Source organism: Amblyomma maculatum, chromosome 2, assembly GCF_055883805.1.
Source record: "Amblyomma maculatum isolate TAMU_Amacu chromosome 2, ASM5588380v1, whole genome shotgun sequence".
NCBI classification, from domain to species: domain Eukaryota; kingdom Metazoa; phylum Arthropoda; class Arachnida; order Ixodida; family Ixodidae; genus Amblyomma; species Amblyomma maculatum.
The window spans coordinates 37781749-37800213 of NC_139345.1; the positions used below are offsets into that span (position 1 = coordinate 37781749).

General features: G+C 49.4%; 1 protein-coding gene across 1 annotated transcript; it reads left to right on the plus strand.

The window, feature by feature from the left end:
- The first annotated feature begins 3464 nt into the window (after positions 1-3464).
- Positions 3465-14174, plus strand: LOC146198397 (uncharacterized). The gene is made up of 5 exons (XM_084591889.1): positions 3465-3692; positions 7725-8090; positions 8980-9230; positions 10543-10774; positions 14010-14174. Exons 1-5 carry the CDS (start codon positions 3465-3467, stop codon positions 14118-14120), a joined length of 1188 nt encoding a protein of 395 aa, XP_084448015.1. The 3' UTR covers positions 14121-14174.
- The last annotated feature ends 4291 nt before the right edge of the window (positions 14175-18465 follow it).

Sequence of the window (18465 nt, forward strand, 5' to 3'; positions counted from 1 at the left end):
AGCGGGGTCTGTGAAGAAAGTCGGAGTGGGATGTCCAATCACGTCCAAGGATGTCCTCATGTGCCGGCCATGCAGAAGCGCAGCAGGAGAAACTCCAGTGGCACTATGAGGGGTGGCTCTACAGATGCCCAAGTACTGTGTGACAGTTGTTTTTACTGGTTGCTGTTCCAATATGGCAACCTTGACATATGATTTGAGCACACGGTTAAACCTTTCCACCTGGCCATTTGCTTGCGGGTGATACACAGCAGAAAATATGTGCTTGATTCCTCTGTCTTGAAGAAATGACTCAAATTCTCGGGATGTAAACTGTGGTCCATGATCTGAGACCAACTCATCAGGGTATCCTTCCCGGCAAATATCGATAGGAGAAAATCCATTACTGTACGGGAGGTCACATCCCTGCAGAAAGCAACTTCTGGCCATTTAGAAAAGTAATCAACTAAAGATATTACAAATCGACAGTCTGCTGATGCACGCTCAAATGGGCCAACAATGTCAATTGCTATCTTGCTCCATGGTCTGTCTGGAAGGGGCACTGGTTGCAGTGGAGCAGAATACGTTTTGACACTTTTGTCTGTGGCTTGGCAGCTCATGCAGCTGCGGATAGCAGTCTCAACCTGTTTGTCTAGGCCTGGCCACCAGTACTTCTCCCGAAGACGTTGTTTTGTCTTCACTATTCCCGGGTGCGATTCATGGGCCAGCTGAACAAGCGTAGCTCTGAGCTTCGCTGGAACTACAATGCGTTCCGAGCGCATGAGAAGGCCGTCGGCGATGGAGAGTTCCCCACGAACCTCATAATACGAAGACAACTCTGTTGTCAATCTTTTCTTGGGTGGCCATGATGTCTGGACAAAATGAGCAACAACTTGTAGCTCGCAATCCTCGGTTGTAGCAAGTTGAAGGTCATTTTTGTGAATCAAGGATGTTACGAGGGACACGATTTCCTCTTCAATTTGAACGCCATTTTCTGTGTCTGCAACAGGTAACCGGGACAAGGCATCCGCTATCGTGTTGTGTTGCCCACGTCTGTACTGAACAGTGAAGTTGTAACGTAGCAAACGAGCGGTCCACCTTGTGATACGAAGTGGTCGCTGTCCTGTGCTTTGTGTCGAAAGCAAAGACACTAGTGCTTGATGATCCGTTACTAAAGTGAATGGTCGTCCCCACAAATAAATATGCCATTTCTCACACGCCCACAGACAGGCCAAGGCCTCCCGCTCTCCTGCCGAGTACTTTCGCTCTGTCTCTGTGAGCGTTCGGGATGCGAAAGCAACAGTCCGAACATGTGGGCCGTCAGCTTGCTGTAGTACTGCCCCCAAGCCATACGCAGACGCATCTGTAGCCACAATAACTGGGAGCGTCGGGTCGAACATTCGCAGAACTTTGTGTGAAGCAAGAAGCTTCTTTATTTTCTTAAAACTCTTTTCAGCAGCGTCATCCCATTCAAAACGAATGTTCTTGCGAAGTAGCCTACGCATAGGTTCTACCTCTTGAGCCAGGTGAGTGATAAACTTGGCATAGTACTCTATCAGACCCCAGAACGAACGCAGCATGCTTGCATCTGTGGGGGTGGCGGCGTGGACGATTGCGTCTACTTTATCTTGTAGGGGTGTTATTCCCTCCGCACTGATTCGATGCCTAAGGAACGGTAGCTCAGATGCATTAAAGATGCACTTTTCATTAAGTTTCATTCCAGCTTCGGATATACGCTGGAGAACTTGCTCCAGGTTCCTCAAGTGTTCTGCCTCAGTTCTGCCAAAAACGAGGATATCGTCTAGATAGCAGAGGACACCTTTGCATCCTTGCAGGACCGTCGTCATGAGTTTCTGAAACGCAGCTGGAGCCGATGCTAGTCCGAAGCACACCCTTTTAAAACGAAAAAGGCCATCGTGCGTTATAAATGCAGTGAGGTCTCTGCTGTTGGGGTGAAGTAAGACTTGATGATAGGCAGAGGCCAAATCGAGCTTCGAGAAATAGCGTGCTCCATTCAGCGAGTGTAATAGCTCTTCCATATGAGGCAGCGGAAAGCTGTCGACAACAATAGCTTTGTTTGCCTCCCTCAAGTCAACGCAAAGGCGGATGCTGCCGTCTTTCTTGCGGACTACAACGATAGGAGAGACCCACTCAGAGGCATTAACCCTTTCGATGACATCGTCAGAAAGAAGGCGCTCAAGCTTGTCGCTAACAGGTTTGCGCAGAGAAAGTGGCAATTCGTCTGAGCTTCTGCACAACTGGAGGGACAGAAGCCTTCATTTTGACTTCGTGTTGAACGCCCTTGGCCAGTCCAAGGCCTGGTGAGAACAAATGATAAAACTTTGACCATAACAGAGCTGGCATAGGTACCGAATTTTGGAGGGCCTGCCATCTCATTGCTGATAGGTTCTGAACCTTCTTCGGCAGCCATGTGCAGGCAACGTAGCTGCGTGTCCAGAATACAAAGTCCTAAAGCTTGCACAGCGTCCAGACCAAGAAGGGAAGTTCGCCCGGGTGTGACATGAATTGTTATCACAGCTGTTTTTTTCTTGAAAGACACGCTAGCCCTAAACTGGCCCAGTACAGGAATTTTCCTGCGTTGGAAGTCCAGCAACGTTAGTTTTGAGCTAGTCAAGGGTATTTTGTCTTCGAACATGCTTTGAAATTCTTCCTCTCCCATAATTGACACAGCTGATCCAGTGTCGACTAAAAAATTCACAGCGCGCGGTTGCGAACTGGAAGTGATTGGCGCGACTGTCACGTCAATGTAAACACCAATCAATGCTCTTGCTTCCGTGAACAGTGAGAATGCTTACGAGTCCTGGTGCATCTTGTTCAGGTACCACTTCGCGGACCTGAGCTGGGCGTCGTCCTTGTGCGCTGCGGGGATTACGGCAGACTTGCATGAAGTGGCCACGGCGGCCGCATGCGAAGCAGGTTTTACCGCGAGCGGGACAAACTGACGGATCGCAACCAGTAGTACCGCAATTACCGCATTTCTTCCGGCTTCCGCTGAACGTAACAAAGGCGGCGTCCGTGTCTGAAGTATGCTGGTCAGAAGAACGAACGCGTGATAAACTGGGCCTGTTCTGGTTACCGGAGCGTCCGTCGTTATTGCTGAAACGCCGGTTATCTTGCGCGTTCCATCTGACTGCGTTATGCCGGCGTGGCTGCTGCTGTACGATGCGTTGAACGGGGTTAGCGAACGCTTCAGACTCTAGTTGAGCTCGCTCACGAAGTAGCGCAATTTCAACGGCACGGTCGAACGCTAGCGCGTCGCCTTCTAAGAGCAGGCGTTCTCTTAACTGTGGAGATGCGACTCCAGTAATGAACTGCTCGCACACGTTTTCGTTTGCTTGATTTCCGAAATTGCAAGACGCTGCCAGTTCTCGAAGTGCGAGTACAAAGTCGGATATGGACTCACCGTGTAACTGACGGCGTTCGCGGAATTGGTGGCGTTCTAGTCGAACGTTGTGCGTCTCGGCGAAATGTCGTGCCAGAGTGTCGCGGGCCACGTCGTATTGCAGTTGTTCCGGAGGTCACTTGCTTGGACGGCGGCAACTGGGGCATCACTGGCGGTGGAAGCGCATCGAAAATGCGTTGTCCTTCTGGTCCCAAGCAGTGCAGCAACAGGGCTCGACGGCGGGTTGCAAGCAGCTCGGCAGCTTCGGACGCGGGAAGAAAATTTTCGAATAGGCGTATCCAGCGGTGCCATGGTATGGCAGGAGTGCCCGGGGTGGCGAGAAAAGGCGGCGGCGGCGAAAGCGCGGCTGAAGCCATCCTTGCGTGGTATCCAATTACCTTGTCGCCAGGTTGTCATGTTGGCCGGCGCACGACGGCTATAATAGATCACTCAGCTCATGCCACACGAGACTGTCTTTATTCACGTGTGCAGCAGTTTATATACAAAGTCAGCGCCATCTGTTGATGGGTATTGTCAACACTTAATTAAGGGCACCTAGTGTTGCCCATGAAGACTACACAGTTGTGATGTATGGATGCGAGAGTTGGACTGTGAAGAAGGATGACCGCCGAAGAATTGACGCGTTTGAATTGTGGTGCTGGCGAAGACTCTTGAGAGTTCCTTGGACTGCCAGAAGATCAAATCAGTCGATATTGTCGACCATAAACCCTGACTGCTCATTGGAGGGTCAGATTCTAAAGTTAAATCTCAGCTACTTCGGTCATCTAATGAGAAGAGATGAGTCGCTGGAGAAATATTTGATGTTGGGAAAGGTTGAGGGTTACCGGAGAAGGGTGTTACGACCGTGCATCATCCGCACTTGCGCGCTCTATTGTTCGCCTGTGGGCATGGATAAGTGCTGTGGGTATGTGGTGTTGGTACAATGGCTCTAAGTGAGCCTGTTTCCAGGAATCCTGTTTTGTAAGCCTGTTTTGCTTTGTGGACACCCTGCAAATGCCAAATTGACCCTGTCAAGAGAACATGTAGAAAAACACAAAGAAATGTCCCCCTGCGGGAAATAGCCGGAAGTGCTCTCGTTCAATTGTTCACCCTTCCCGTCGAGAAGCGCTATGGTCAAGTAAGGAATGCCTATTGTCCAAAGGAGACGACAGAGTGACACGTCCGCTGACGTACAGGACAAGAAAGGAGCAAGGTGATTACGGCCATTAGAGGATTTCCTGGGAATGCAGGAAAGATTTGCAATTGTTGGAAAGGGACAATGCTGGGAGCCGTATGCGGCGCGCACGTGCACTTGGGTTTCTGAGAAGTAAATCCACTTGCCGGAACCAGCCTATCGATTCTTGGCTGAAGAATAGAAATGTACCTCCTCGCCGTTCCCAAGCTTTTCCCGCCAACAAGTGACCAGGCCCAACGAAACAATCCCGGGCCAGTCAGTGCTTCAGACCATCAGTGCAGTGATGTGTTCGATTGGATGCCGATATCTGAGGGGCGTGCCCTGGATTTGGTTGGTCAGCATCTTCAGAGAGGGGCTGGACATAGGGGGTCTTAAGGACGCTGCAGAGCACGAAATGTCGCTCTGAGCCCTGGGTAAACGGCTCATCCAGTCGCTTCTCGCTATTAACTCTTAACGCTTGCCATTTTGCTGATGTACCCTTCTTTTTCGTGTAAATAATCATGTAAATAAGTTTCTCAAAGTGCCATTAAACCTGCTTGTATATATTTTACCAACTTCGAAGATTCAGTCCTTCTTCAACCCCGAGTCTCTGCACGCTACCAAGTGAAGGCCGGGTCGACTTAGCCCCAGCGTCACGACAAGGGGTAGACAGCGAACGCGATGGTTAGCATCCTCGAGGCGCTGCAGATGAAGTTATGTGATGTTAGGAAGATAATGAGAGACCGGAAAGCGTGGCGTGATATGGTCCATAGGGTCACGAAGAGTCGGACACGACTGAACGACTGAACTGAACTGAATCTTTAATTGGAGAGGCGGACTTCTGAGAATGTTCAACTTGTGGGGCTGCTAGAATTTGGGACTTGTACTACTGGTGTGTCCACTATGTGCGCAAGAAAGGCTAACATTAGCCTCCGCCTTGAAGCCTTTTTACAGTGTCACAAGCTGCCTCACCTATACAGTGGAAGTTGCGGGATTTCCTGTCTCACATATAGAGAGAAACTCACGGGATCTCCCCGCTCCTCTGAGCAGGCTTCGACATGACTTTCGGGGCAGCGACCGCGCGTCCTTGACGCGAGCATTGCGCAGCCAGCCGAGAGTATAAAAATGCATACCGCAGCACGCCCGCGGCAGTGCGCTCTGGGAAGATTCAATCTTCCGGGCCTCTCTCGCGGCCGCTCTGGGAAGTGTCTTGTGTTTCACCGAACCCGCGATCAACGCATCGTTCTCATCTGTACGGCCATCATTACCGGTAAACTCAACCTTCTACGCCCCATCTAACAAGGAAGCCGTGAGAATTCCTTTTTGCCACATACTGTTACTTAATCGAATATTGTTTTCGCTTTTTGTTAAAGCTTAATCTGACTTAGTATTTTACGCTGTGTTTTTTATGTAACACTTGTCCATTCTTTAATATCTGTAATACTTGCTTTTTTGTTATCTTTATCGTCTTCTTTTTATCGCAGTGTTTTTTTATTTGTCGGGTTTTCCTCTAGTCATTTACCGAGTCGTCCTTTATCACTATCGTGTCGTGGCGTTTTATTTTTTGACTGTACTCTATTATTATGCAGTGTAATTTGGACTACTATCTATAATTATTCAATTGTTTGTAAAAGAAAGTGACCTTCTTGAACTTTTGTAATCGCAAAGAGGATCCCGCGCCTCTGTTGACTGTAAAGGCAGAGGTTTATGGCAAGGGGAGAATATCCGTGGAAGCCTGCTGAATAATCAAGAACTTGAAACGCTCACCGGACAGCATGGTCGAGATAGTTTTGTTCCTCGCACACATGGGGAACGTCTCTCAGCATCTCACCAACCTCAACGAAGTCGCTCACTCCATTGCACGAGGTGTCGCGTACCATGCCGGACGGAGCCGTGGCGAAGAAGGGGGGATAAAGAGGCTGACGAGCTTGAACGACTTAACCAAAGCCTTCTACCTAGCCCGCCGGATCTTCCCCCCGCCTAACCAAACTATGCAGAGCTCAGGCAGTCGCCTGGAGGCGATTACAAATAAATACATACCGGAATACGCTGCAGAACAACAGGGTTTACCCCGGAATATATGACACCAACACATGCAAGGTCTGAAAAAAAAAAAAAAAGTCAACAACAACAACAAAAAAAAAAAAAAACAAAAAACAAAGCAACACTTAAGCATTTACTGTGGGAGTGCAAGATACAACTGAAAGGTGTTAATTCCGAAACCCTCTCGTAAAGGTGGTCCGCCGCTCTTCGCAGCTCCAGCCTCAACGACCACCTATGGGCCGTCCAGCAGGCCCTCGTGGCGGCGAAGAGACAAGATCTCGACGTACCCTCGTGGAAGAACTAAACTCGGTGTCGCATTAAACTCTGCCGCACACCAAATGAAGTTCTTCCTCCTCCTTTTCATCGCCAGCTAAGACAGAAGAATTAGATCACCAAAGGGCACGTGCTTCGCGTTATCATGGTCGATAACGTACACATATGGCCAATAGTTCAAACGGTAGCATAAGCAGACAAAACGGTTATTATCTTTCCTGGGCAGTAGCTAATGAAATTAGAGCAGTAGAAAATGATGTTCAGTTTGGTTTTCTCTACTTTGATTGGCTAGATTCAAGGTTTTGTGACCGTCACCGTTACTCGATAGCTCTACGAAATTCTTGTAACTAACCTAAAATTGACGTCGACGGCTATATACATGTTCAGGTTAAGTACAGAGTAAACTCTTGAGGAGCACGCAAGATACGACAAATACTAGTGGTCGAAAATTCTGCTCACCCGCTTTGCTTACCTTGTTCCAGATATAATCAGCGCTCCACACGCACCGCGCGCTTCCGCTCGAAGTGCGAACGAAATCAGCGCGTGATCTGGCAGGTGGCGACAGGGGAGAGTGTGCCACGTGCGGCAGAGGCATCGAGTGTTGAATACCACCTGAAATGCGATGCGAGGAAGAAGAGTTCGTTTCGGTTGTCTTTCAAGCCCGTCGGATCGGTAGTCATTAGTAGTTCTGGTTTTCATGTGATGCAAAGACGAATTTATGGCTGCAGGAGTCGCCTGGCAACGTGTAGGCTGAATTCGTAAAACGGGTTTAGAAGTCGCCAAGGTCTCTTTCCATTAAGGGTGACGAACGGACTCTGCTGCCGACTTGTCTTCAAACTGTCGAGTGATAATTAGCTTTTGACCCTCACGTTCTGGCTGTCGAGGCATGGGGTTGCTTCAGTCACTCTCCGTGACAGCGGTCGCCTCCCTCGACAGGTTGCAGCGCAGCATCTGACCCGGTTGGAGAATGGCGAGCGCTTCCCCGACGAAGACGACAAGGAAGAGGGACTCTGTGAAGTGTTCGTGATCGGCGGAGAGACGGGCGAGGCGACCAAACCGGAGACGGAAAAAGCGTCAGAAGAACCGACATCCATGCAGACGCAGCAGCAGCAGCATGGAGCAAACCCGGCGGGTGATCGCAGCCTGTCGCCCATGTGCCTGCCCGATGTGGACACAGACGATGCGGTGAAGATCTGGTGCAGCCGCAGTCACCCGAGTCAGGTACGTCAGGTACGCCCCGCGGCCGCCCCCGTTAGGCGCAACGCAGAGGAAAAGAAGCCCGGACGAGTGAGAAAGGCTCCCAGGCGGACGACGTTCGAGTCGCCGTGAGATGATGTGTCCCCATCGAGCGAACCGGTCTATGCAGCTTGCTCTATTTAGCCCTGAGCGAGTGTTGTGGGCAAAGATAGGTGGTTTAGCGGCGTTCTTTAATTTCTTCAACACACGGCTCTTGTAGGTATTTGCCCGAATTGCGCAGACAGGCACATATGCTTGAGCATTACTGTGTAGAACAAACCAGGAAACATAGAATGGGAGGGGAGGCTCCTCTGGGGTGAACTGCAGCTGCACTGCGATCAATGGGGTTTCCTCCATGGCGCTATTGCACGTGCCCGCGGGCTCTATAACATCTTTATTGGCTATTAGCATTGGCTATCAAAAATATCGGGCTCTTCCCGTGAACTTCAGATGCGGCTATACACAGAATAACCACTGAACTGCCACGAAATGTACTATCGACAATATCATTGTGTTCTATAAATTGTATAAAGCTAATGCGAACCCTTGCTATCAAAACCGCTCTGGATCGGATTCACAAACGTTGCTGTGGTACAGGTGCCACGAAAGCTTAGTTTCCTGGTTCATATTGAACCCTCAGTTCTTCGCCTAAGCGCTTACTTTTCGTTCTTTAATTCCGGACTGACTAGTAGTACGAAAGCAGGTCCTGCTTCTGCTGTTCCCTCAAAATAGGAGACTCCTACAAGCCTACCCGGCAGACAAAACAAATCCTTACGACAGATGCCTCAAGAATCAGGAATTCAGCGAAGTACAAACGCTGTTCGTATTCCTCGCGAGTTTGCAAGCAGATCCTCCTTTTTCCTGCCGCCGGCAGGCGACGGCGCAGGGCTACCCGAGTGCCTGGTTGGCGGCAGAGAAGGAGTGCTCTAGCTCGAGTGGCAGCGACTACGAGCTGGACGACGAGGAGGACGAGGAGACCACCACCGGCGACAGCATGGAGACCACGACGACGAGTAGCTCCAGTTCCACGCCCACCATCACGTCGGGTATGCTGCGCCAGTGGCGGCGCATCCGCCACTGCTACGCCGACAACCCCGACGTCAACGGGGAGATGCACGTCTGTAGGTACGTGATCGGGCGATTGCCCGGAGGAGCGTTCGACTCGGGTCAAGCAACCTGGTTGGTGGCGGGCTTTTAGCGCGCTTCTGATACACCCACGCATGCTGTCGTGTGAGGCGGTTAATCCTGCAGGTATACTTGTAAGTCTAGCGTGTGACGCGAAGTGATGCTGCCAAAAGCCAATGCAGCAGCATATTAAATTCTTGCAGGCCTTCTTGTCGGGGATGAACGCTTTTAATCCTTTAAATAAATACAGTTTGGTCCCCACGAAATTTAGAAGATGCTATATGGTTGCATTGTAATGGCGCTTACATTCCTCGCATGTCCAAGTGGGAAAAAAATGGTGACGAGGTTCCTGTAAAATAGGTAAATGAAAATATCGATTTATATCAATAAATGGTTTAACGTTTACTAGGTCGGTATTGATGGTCGAAGCAGGATTCTGTGCTTGGGAGACGGGCACGTTACGCAGCCTTGGGTCGATTATTTCTGATCAGGCGCATATTTGTAACATGCATTGCAGCGTGTGACGTAGCAACACGCGTTAGAAATGTGTACTGATGTAATTTAATTATCAGCATGCTAATTAAGTCGGAAAATTGCATGGAATGAAAGGCGGGATTATCATGGTTCACTGTGCTGAATTAACTGGTGTGGAGAAACATTTAGCCCACATTATATATCGTGCAGTTTTTCCTGTTCAGTGACTGGTAATTGGCAAATGATAATTGTGATTTGTATTTGGTAATCGGCCTTTTAACCGCTATCGCTTTCATCTTGACGACATAGAGTATACGCCATTCATGCTTTTTTTGTTGTTGTTTTTTTCACCGTAGCGCAAGTTTCGCGGCGCATTTAGTGCCCGCCATGGTGGCTCAGCAGCTTTGGTTTTCGCCTGTTGATCCCAAGGGCGCTGTTAGATTACCGGCAAAGAATACGCCAAAAATTACCATTCAGTTCCAACTCGTCAATACTGAAAATGAAATTATGTTGCAATATAAAGTGATCAGCACCTAAATTCTGCACTGAAATCGGCTGTTATGTCAGCGTATCTTGCATGTATGGAAATGGCCGACTGTATCTTTATAATCTCTTTCTGCGTTTGAGAGCTGTGTCTTCTAACGTAGCCCATTTTCATTAGAATGTGGCAATCTTGCGATTTAGCTTTGCGAAGTTCTATTTGTCCTCATCGTCTTTTTAATAGCAGCATTACGTGAAGTAAACTTAACGACCACAGAAACAACCATGGATGCGCCTTTGGCGGTAAAGGAAGCACTTGCTGCTGCCTGGCGATTTCTTCCCGGTCTTGGTGGCGCAGGGTTCTGACGTACATGGGCCACCCTCACTGGCGCAAGAGCGACGCCGCCTGTCCCGTCGGGCGCAGTCCGAACCCAACTACGGTGCTGCAGGCAACCATGGCGCTTCGGCTGGAAGACCTGCGCCAGAAGAAACTGCAGATGGAGGCCGCCTGGCGCACCATGGAGAAAGATGGCCGCCCCATCAGCCGCGTCGTGCTCGAGGCCAAGCGATATGCCGTGCAGCAGCTCGAGGTGAGCACTGGCTGCGCCCCGCCGCCGGCGCCGATTGCTTTGCTGGATGTACCGTCTTTGCCAAAAGTAACCAGGCTGCTCCGAAGGCTGCCGGAGCAAGCGCTCGGCCGTGTGGCGGCGTTGCGCTCTCTGTGGCTTATCGGTGCTCGTCAGCTCCGAGGGTACAACAGCTGACGTAATTTCGCACCCTCACTCTCGCCCGTTGGATGATAAAAACTAGGCGCGTATGATGTCCGGGCTGCGGTTTCACGCGTGGGAAGCCTGGTTGTGCCCAGCGAGGGCGTTCAGTACAGCGACGAGGCTATTTGCTCTCCTCGGCAACTGCACTGAAGCAGATATAAGTCGCGTTTCTCGCTATATAGTTATGCGTGCTTGTTTTCTGCAATCCGCAGTTGAAACGCACCAGCACGATTGCGCTTTCCTGCGTGTTTGATGCGCCTGCACATTAAAGAATGATAACGCACCTCAAAATTTCAATATGCTTTCTCCGAGGTGCCTTGCGTACTGCCACTTTACGGGCCGTGACTCCAGTACAAAGATATGGGAAAGCTTGTGAAACCTCTCAAGCCATCTTATATCTCTTTTAGGCATAAAAAATTGTGTTAGCCCTTTGAGGAGACTGTGTATAAGTAAGTTCAACGATTGATTCTAACAAATTCTTGCATTTGTTACGTTTTCGTTTAAGTAACGAATTATAATGAAACCCTCCTCACGCTTAGCCATTAAATGCACATGATTACTTTCTCGTTCCTGCAACTTATTTCAGGGCAACGCTGTCTGGCAAACATAGCACATATTCGTCTTAGAAACGAACATCTAGAGCTCATAGTGTCTACTATCACCTGCTTTTCCGCAGTTGCCGAGAAGAGCGATAGCCCCGTCGAAATACTGAGCGCCCTCGCTGGGCGCAACCAGGCTTCCCACTGAAACCGCAGCCCGCACATCATACTCGCCTAGTTTTTATTATCGAACGAGCGAGAGTGAGGGTGCGAAGTTACGTCAGCTGTTGTACCTTCGGAGCTGACGAGCACCGATAAGCCACAACGAGCGCAACGCCGCCACACGGCCGCGCGCTTGCTCCGACAGCCTTCGGAGCAGCCTGGTTACTTTTGGCAAAGACGGTACTTGGCAGAACCTATTAACTAACGTCGAGTGACCAAAGGCAATGCCAGCCGCACTGCTCACTTGGCAGCGGAACTTGTTTGGGCGCTACGGTTTGTTTACTTGTCGCTACGGGGCGCTGCTTTCGGGGATGAATGGCTTAAACATCGTGATTCATGAATTGCTGGTCCTAAAGTTCCTCGATTAACTGCGGAGGCGGGGAGGGGGGGGGGGGGGGGGAGGGAGGTAGGGAGGTAATAGCTATCCCGATCGCCGCGTGGTGTCAGACACCTTCCCGAACCGAGGTAAAGGGGTTGGAACTTTGACGCTTAGCCGGTTATGTTCAGCGTCGCGAATGAGAACAGAGCCACGAAGTCAATTATGTAAAAACCACAAGTATATTCTCTGTATTTTACACAGGATTATACGACGCAAACATTTACATGCATTTAAAACAACACAGTGAAGATAGCGTACATGAAAAACTAGCAATTACAAATACATCAGTCAAATTCTCACTATCGAGCTACATGCAAATTGAACACAGACATTTAAAATGAGATAAGACGAGTCTAGAGAAAGTTTAGAGGAAATTAGGAAACGGGCATCGGCACTACACTCACAAGGGCAACGCAGAAGAGGAGCTCTCGAAGGCGATGGTCCTTCCGGAGCCCTGGGGCGCAGTCTTCGCGGTGCTATGCAGCGGCGGTTCGGGGAGCCCGGAGTGCTCGGAGGCGAGAGGCGCACTGCCGTTGCGTCGAGTCGGGTTCTTTTCTAGCCATCGGTTTACAATGCACAAGACACGCCCACTCAGTAGTTCACTCCCCGAGCCAGGGCCTGTAAAAACAAATACGCACAAGTGCACCAAGTAGCTGATACACACAGGAAGGGGCACGTAGGCCCCGCACCTTCCACACCACGGTGTTAGAACTACTTCTAACACCGTGTTCCACACTCACTGCATGGCCGCCATTTGCGGATGAAAAAAAGTAAGTCACAACCAAATGAGGAGGCACGTACGCCAACAACTTCGGTCCTGCTAGGGGTCACTTTGCAGGCAAGAAAAATTTACCCATATACAAAACAATCAGGATGGATGCTCCCGCTTGCGCACGGCGAGGGGTTTGTCTAACTCCTCGGAAACTATCTCGCGATGAGAACGCGCACGTATGCGTGTTCTTGCCATGACCGACAAGGCAGAGGCACACAGGATACACTGACATATCTCAATCAACTCTTCTAGAATACTACATATGTTTGATTGTTATATTATGAAAATATAAATGCTGCCACTGTTGTGACATTGCAAGATGTAGATGTTTACTTGATTTAAATGTTCATGGAGAAGGGATTCTTATGAGGAAACCTGTGATGAAAAGGTTGCGCTTTGTATTTTCCGCAACAGACCCGTACTGCGCTTATATGGGGAGGAAACTCACACACCGCGAACTGTACCAGGTGCAGGAGTTTCGCGTAAAGGTGGACAGTTGACCTCAAACGTCCCTACCTTACCTCAAACCCACGCTCAAAATTTGGCGATCTCTGTCAACGACAACCCAACCTATTAAGGTTGACACCGGTTGGAGAGCGAATTGCGCAACATGTAGAGATCGAGTTGGCAGATCAGTTCTCCTATGGCGCCCTGACTTCAATTCTCGAAACGTTATTTGCGATATTGACATTGATGACTGTATAATTCATGCTGCTTCAAATCGTTTGGAAACTTATAACCAGCATGATTACGACAAATTTACACCACAGGAACTAACAGATGGTCCAACGACAGGGTTGAATTCAGACCTAATGTTGACTTTTGCAATTGGCACTTTTCAGAGATGCGATAGATTTGCAGTTATTCAATGTGTAGCATGTGTATTTTGTTCAACTTGTATAAAACAGATGTAATGAAGGCAGAGTCAGTGTTGTATGTGTCTGCCCCGATATGAAATCTCTGCAAGCGGAGTATTGGCGAGCGCAGAGGCTCAACGTACGAGGCCAGCACCAATGGCTGAGAAACGGAAGCAGCAAGAGCAGAATTCAGATTTTAATGCTGTCGGAATCTCAACACGTGATGTAATTTAGTGTCCCCTAATTTCTGAAGTTCTTGTATTTTCTACTCTCCGTCTTTCCGCAGAAGGAGCTGATGTCTCTGCACGAAGAGAGCTCGAGGATGCCCCGAAAAGCCCGGTCTGCAAAGAGGGAGAAAGCTGCTGTGGAGGAAGCTGCATCGGCCAGTGACCAGTGAAGTACGGCGAGGACTCGGGTGTTTTTTTTTTTTATTTTTTGCTCTCAGATTCTTCCCTTAATTAAATTTATCTTGAAAGGGAAACGAGTGGAGCATGCAGCGTGTTTAAATAAAGCGTGTACGATGATTATATTTTTCAATCGTTACGGATTCAAAGAGAAGGCAAACGCAGCTGGGGTGTGACAGGAAATCAGGTAAGTGTACGGGATTACTACGCCTGCGATCATACAACATGATCGCAGCTCCCACAAGTCAGGGTTATTCGGTGGATACTGCGTTTGTGCCACACCGGGTATACCTATGAGTAGGGCGATGACATTCGGTATTTCGAAGCATTAATATGATAGTTTAGAGTAAATGAGCAGACTGGTGACGTCACACTGTAATGTGACATGACCGAGAGCTCACTGGTCACCGGTGTGGTCAAAATCATCAAAGCACTTTTAACTCGAGTTTGCAGCTAAGCGCTTGACAGATGTGTTGGTCACATGACATGGCCGAGAGCGGTGGTGGTAGACTTAATTTATGGCCTTCTGAAAGTGAAACGATAACCAGCACGTCGTGCAGAAATGATAACCCGTAATAACAACGTTGCTTCTAATGCGTTTCTATTCTACTCTTATCCCTCTGTCACACGAACACTTCCGATCCTCATTGAACTCTTTCTGTATTGAGGTTTCGAAGGATTGGATCATCCGGTGCTACACAACCGTCGGGGTGGCGCAGTGGTTACGGCGCTCGACTACTGTTCCCTAAGACGCGGGATCGAATCCCGACATCGGCGGCCGCTTTTCGATGCAGGCGAAAAGCAAGGCGCCCGTGTGCTGTGCGATGTCAGTGCACGTTAAAGAACCCCAGTTGGTCGAAATTTCTGGAGCCCTCCATTACGGCGCCTCTCATAGCCTGTGTCTCTTTGGGACGTTAAACCCTACAAACCAACAACTGTTTTGAATGATCATTGAGAAGTTTCCTTGATATGGATAAGAGGATGTCGTCGAGAGCGACAACGCCAGCTCTCGTATGTGCCGTATTACAGCAACGTTGCTTCTCATGCAGTTTATTTGAGTCTTAAGGGACTTTTTGCAAAATGTCACCTTCGGCATACTGATCTCGATTTGCAGCAACAAATCCCAGTATTGGTGCCCATGTGTTCAGATTCTTGTGTCAGGTGGTCGGCCAGGGTGCAAACCCTGGCTGCCAAGGTGCAGCTTATTGCATCGCCCGAAACACAGGGCAGGTTTATAGGAAATTATTTAGCGTCGCAGTGGCCTTTGAACATTTGCGCCTTGTCTAGATCGTATACTACTTGTCTTTTTTAGAACGGTATGAGGAGTGCGAGGCTGCTTACTGGACCCAGCCAGATGCTTGACACACACTTCTCAAAAGGCTAGATCCTACAATGACACTTTCTGTTCAGCGTGTAATTTTGCACAATATCGCATGGTTGCTGAATTTTGCACAATAACACATGCGTAGCAGGGAGCGAAGAAGGTTAGTTGAGCGGATGAGGTTAAGAAGCACAGGACCGGGCTAATTGCAGAAGTATGAAAAATTCCTTCGCTCTGCAGTGGCTACAATACGGCTAATGATCTAGGTATAATAGACAGTATCCAGTGCGATGGTCACGCCCACATTTAGCCTGTACCGCCACTAAAATTAGGTCTGTGTCGCCGGGAAATTTATCACAAATGTACCTAGTGCACCGTGCTTTCGCACTAGTGACAAGTGCAACCACACGTTAAACCGCTGTGATTTTTTTAACAGGACGAGTGGCCTCACCGGAATGTTCCAATTGCGGCATCGCTGGGACTTTGGAACATCTGCTGCCGGGGTGCCCAGTATATGCGCATGAAAGGCTAACACTATATAACTGCGCCCTTGAAGTGTTTTGACATCAGGCCTCTCTCGGCTGAATAACTAAGCACTTGTTCCCGACCGAAGCTGCATCCGGGCCATACCTGCCGGAACTTCAAAGTGCTGTGCAAAATACACACAAGGACATTCAATTATGGGCCGTCCAGCAGGCCCGGGGTGCGCTCGAAAAGCACAAGCCTCGCAACCCACCACAAATGGGCCAAATGAGGTAATGCAGAGTAGGGAATAACCCCGGGTCGACGCTTGGCCAGCGTCACGACGCGTTAACCCATCGTTTGCCGGCTCTTTAATAAAGTCATCTGAGATCGCCCAGTTTTTTATGCAGCAAATCGTGCTGCGCCATGGCGCGCCGTCCCAAGTAATCACCGATCGAGGCACGGCGTTTACGGCACAACCTATGCACGACGTATTTGAGGAGTCACAGGAGCCATCGCAAAACCACTGCCTATCACCCACAGACGAATGGCCTCACGGAGAGACTCAATAAAACGATCGCCGACATGATTGCAATGTACATAGACTCCCAGCACAAGACCTGGGACGAGATTCTCCCGTACGTCACATATGCCTACAACACTGCCATCCAAGAGACGACGCGTTTTACGTCATTTCGCCTGCTCTATGGACGCGACGTTCAGACGATGTTGGATGCCATGCTTCCGTGCTGCACGGATAATCCTCTCATCCCAGACGCCGAACAGTTTGCTCAGCGCGCCGAGGAAGCACGTCAACTTGCCCGCATCCACATTCAGCAACAGCAGGGCAAAGATACGCGTCGCTACAACCTCCGTTATCGACACGTCACATACCAACCTGGAGAGCAAGTTTGGGTGTGGACACCGGTGCGCCGGCCCGGCTTGTCTGAAAAGCTGATGTCGAGTTAATTTGGACGCCGTGTCACCAAAGTGACATGCGAAGTCCTTTCAGCGGGCACTGTGCAGACCTCGCGTCGGCTACCACGCTCCGAGGTGGTGCACGTTGTCCGCATGAAACCGTATTTCACGCGGTAATATGCAGTGTACTATGCGCTCGTTTAGTTGTGTAGGGCACCGCCTCCGTTTTCTATTCGGTTTCTGTACTAACTTCTTCTTCTTCTTCTCCCTCGTTGTAATGGCACATACAATGGTACTGACTTGCATTGCCCGTCGCTCGCGCCCTGTCTGTGCTTTAGTGTTCCCGGAATACTAAAGAAATCAATGGTACCAATTAGTGGACTCAAACAACTTACTTTGGCACACATCTGGTCAGAATATCCCAGTTATATTCACGTATACACCGATGAATCTGTGTCAGCACAGGCATCCGCTGCAGCTGTGGTCATACCAGCTCAGAAAACGACTCTGCATTTCCTTTTGGGACATACCTCTACATCAACCGCTGCCGAACTTGTAGCCATTCGGGAATCTATTCGCTATATATGTGGGGGACCACCTCAAAAATGGTGTATATTCACGGACTCGAAGACTGCATTACAAATTTTGGAAAACTTCTTACGCCACACTGCCTATCAGTCCCTGGCACTAAACATTATGGAGCTCATCACACCTGCCCAGCTGCAAGGCCACATGATAATGTTTCAATGGATCCCTGCCCACTGCGGCCTCCATGGGAATGAGCAGGTTGAAGCGAAAAGCGCACACATCAATGGCTTCCAAACAGCTGTGCCTTTTTCAAGGGCGGATACGACGTGTCTTCTAAAGAGTTATATGAATATTGCTACAGCAACTTACTGGGCTCAACAAGACGCCCGACACATCTGTCTAAGAAGGCTCGATCGAACATTTAAATTTATTGTTCCGCGTGATATTCCGCGTCATCAGACATGCTTGATACATCGACTTCGTTTAAACGTGGCTTTCACGCGCAAGTACTTACATTTAATTGGACAGATGGAATCACCGGAATGCTCAACTTGTGGCATCCCAGAGACTGTGGACCATGTATTATTGGTGTGCCCAGAGTATGCGAACGAAAGAAATGTGCTAGCTGCTTCCTTGAAGCGTTTAGACAAGAGGCCTCTGTCGGAGGAACTGCTGCTGGGCGCTTGGCAGGACAAGGGGAAGGGCGTCCAGGCAGTGCGCGCTCTTTGCCGTTATTTGAGCGCCAGCGGACTTGATTCACGTTTGTAAAGCAAGCTGCTGTGTCTGTATATGTATTTCATATGCCTTCTCCCACATCGTCACCCATCATGACCTTCTTTCTTCTCTCCTTCCCCTTCCCCAGTGCAGAGTAGCAGGCCAGATTTGAATTATTCGGGCCAACCTCTCTGCCTTTTCCTTTCAATAAATCCATCTATTAGTTTTTTTTTTATGAGGGGGAGTAATGCCACCCGGTGTCCCTGATGTTCTTGGTGGCGCCTGGAAGAAAAGGACGCCGAAGTTGGCTGCGCGGAACTTTGCCTGCTGGTACAGCTTCGTCCCGTCGTTTTAGTCACGTCTATCCCTGTTTTCCGTGACAATTTTATTTCAAC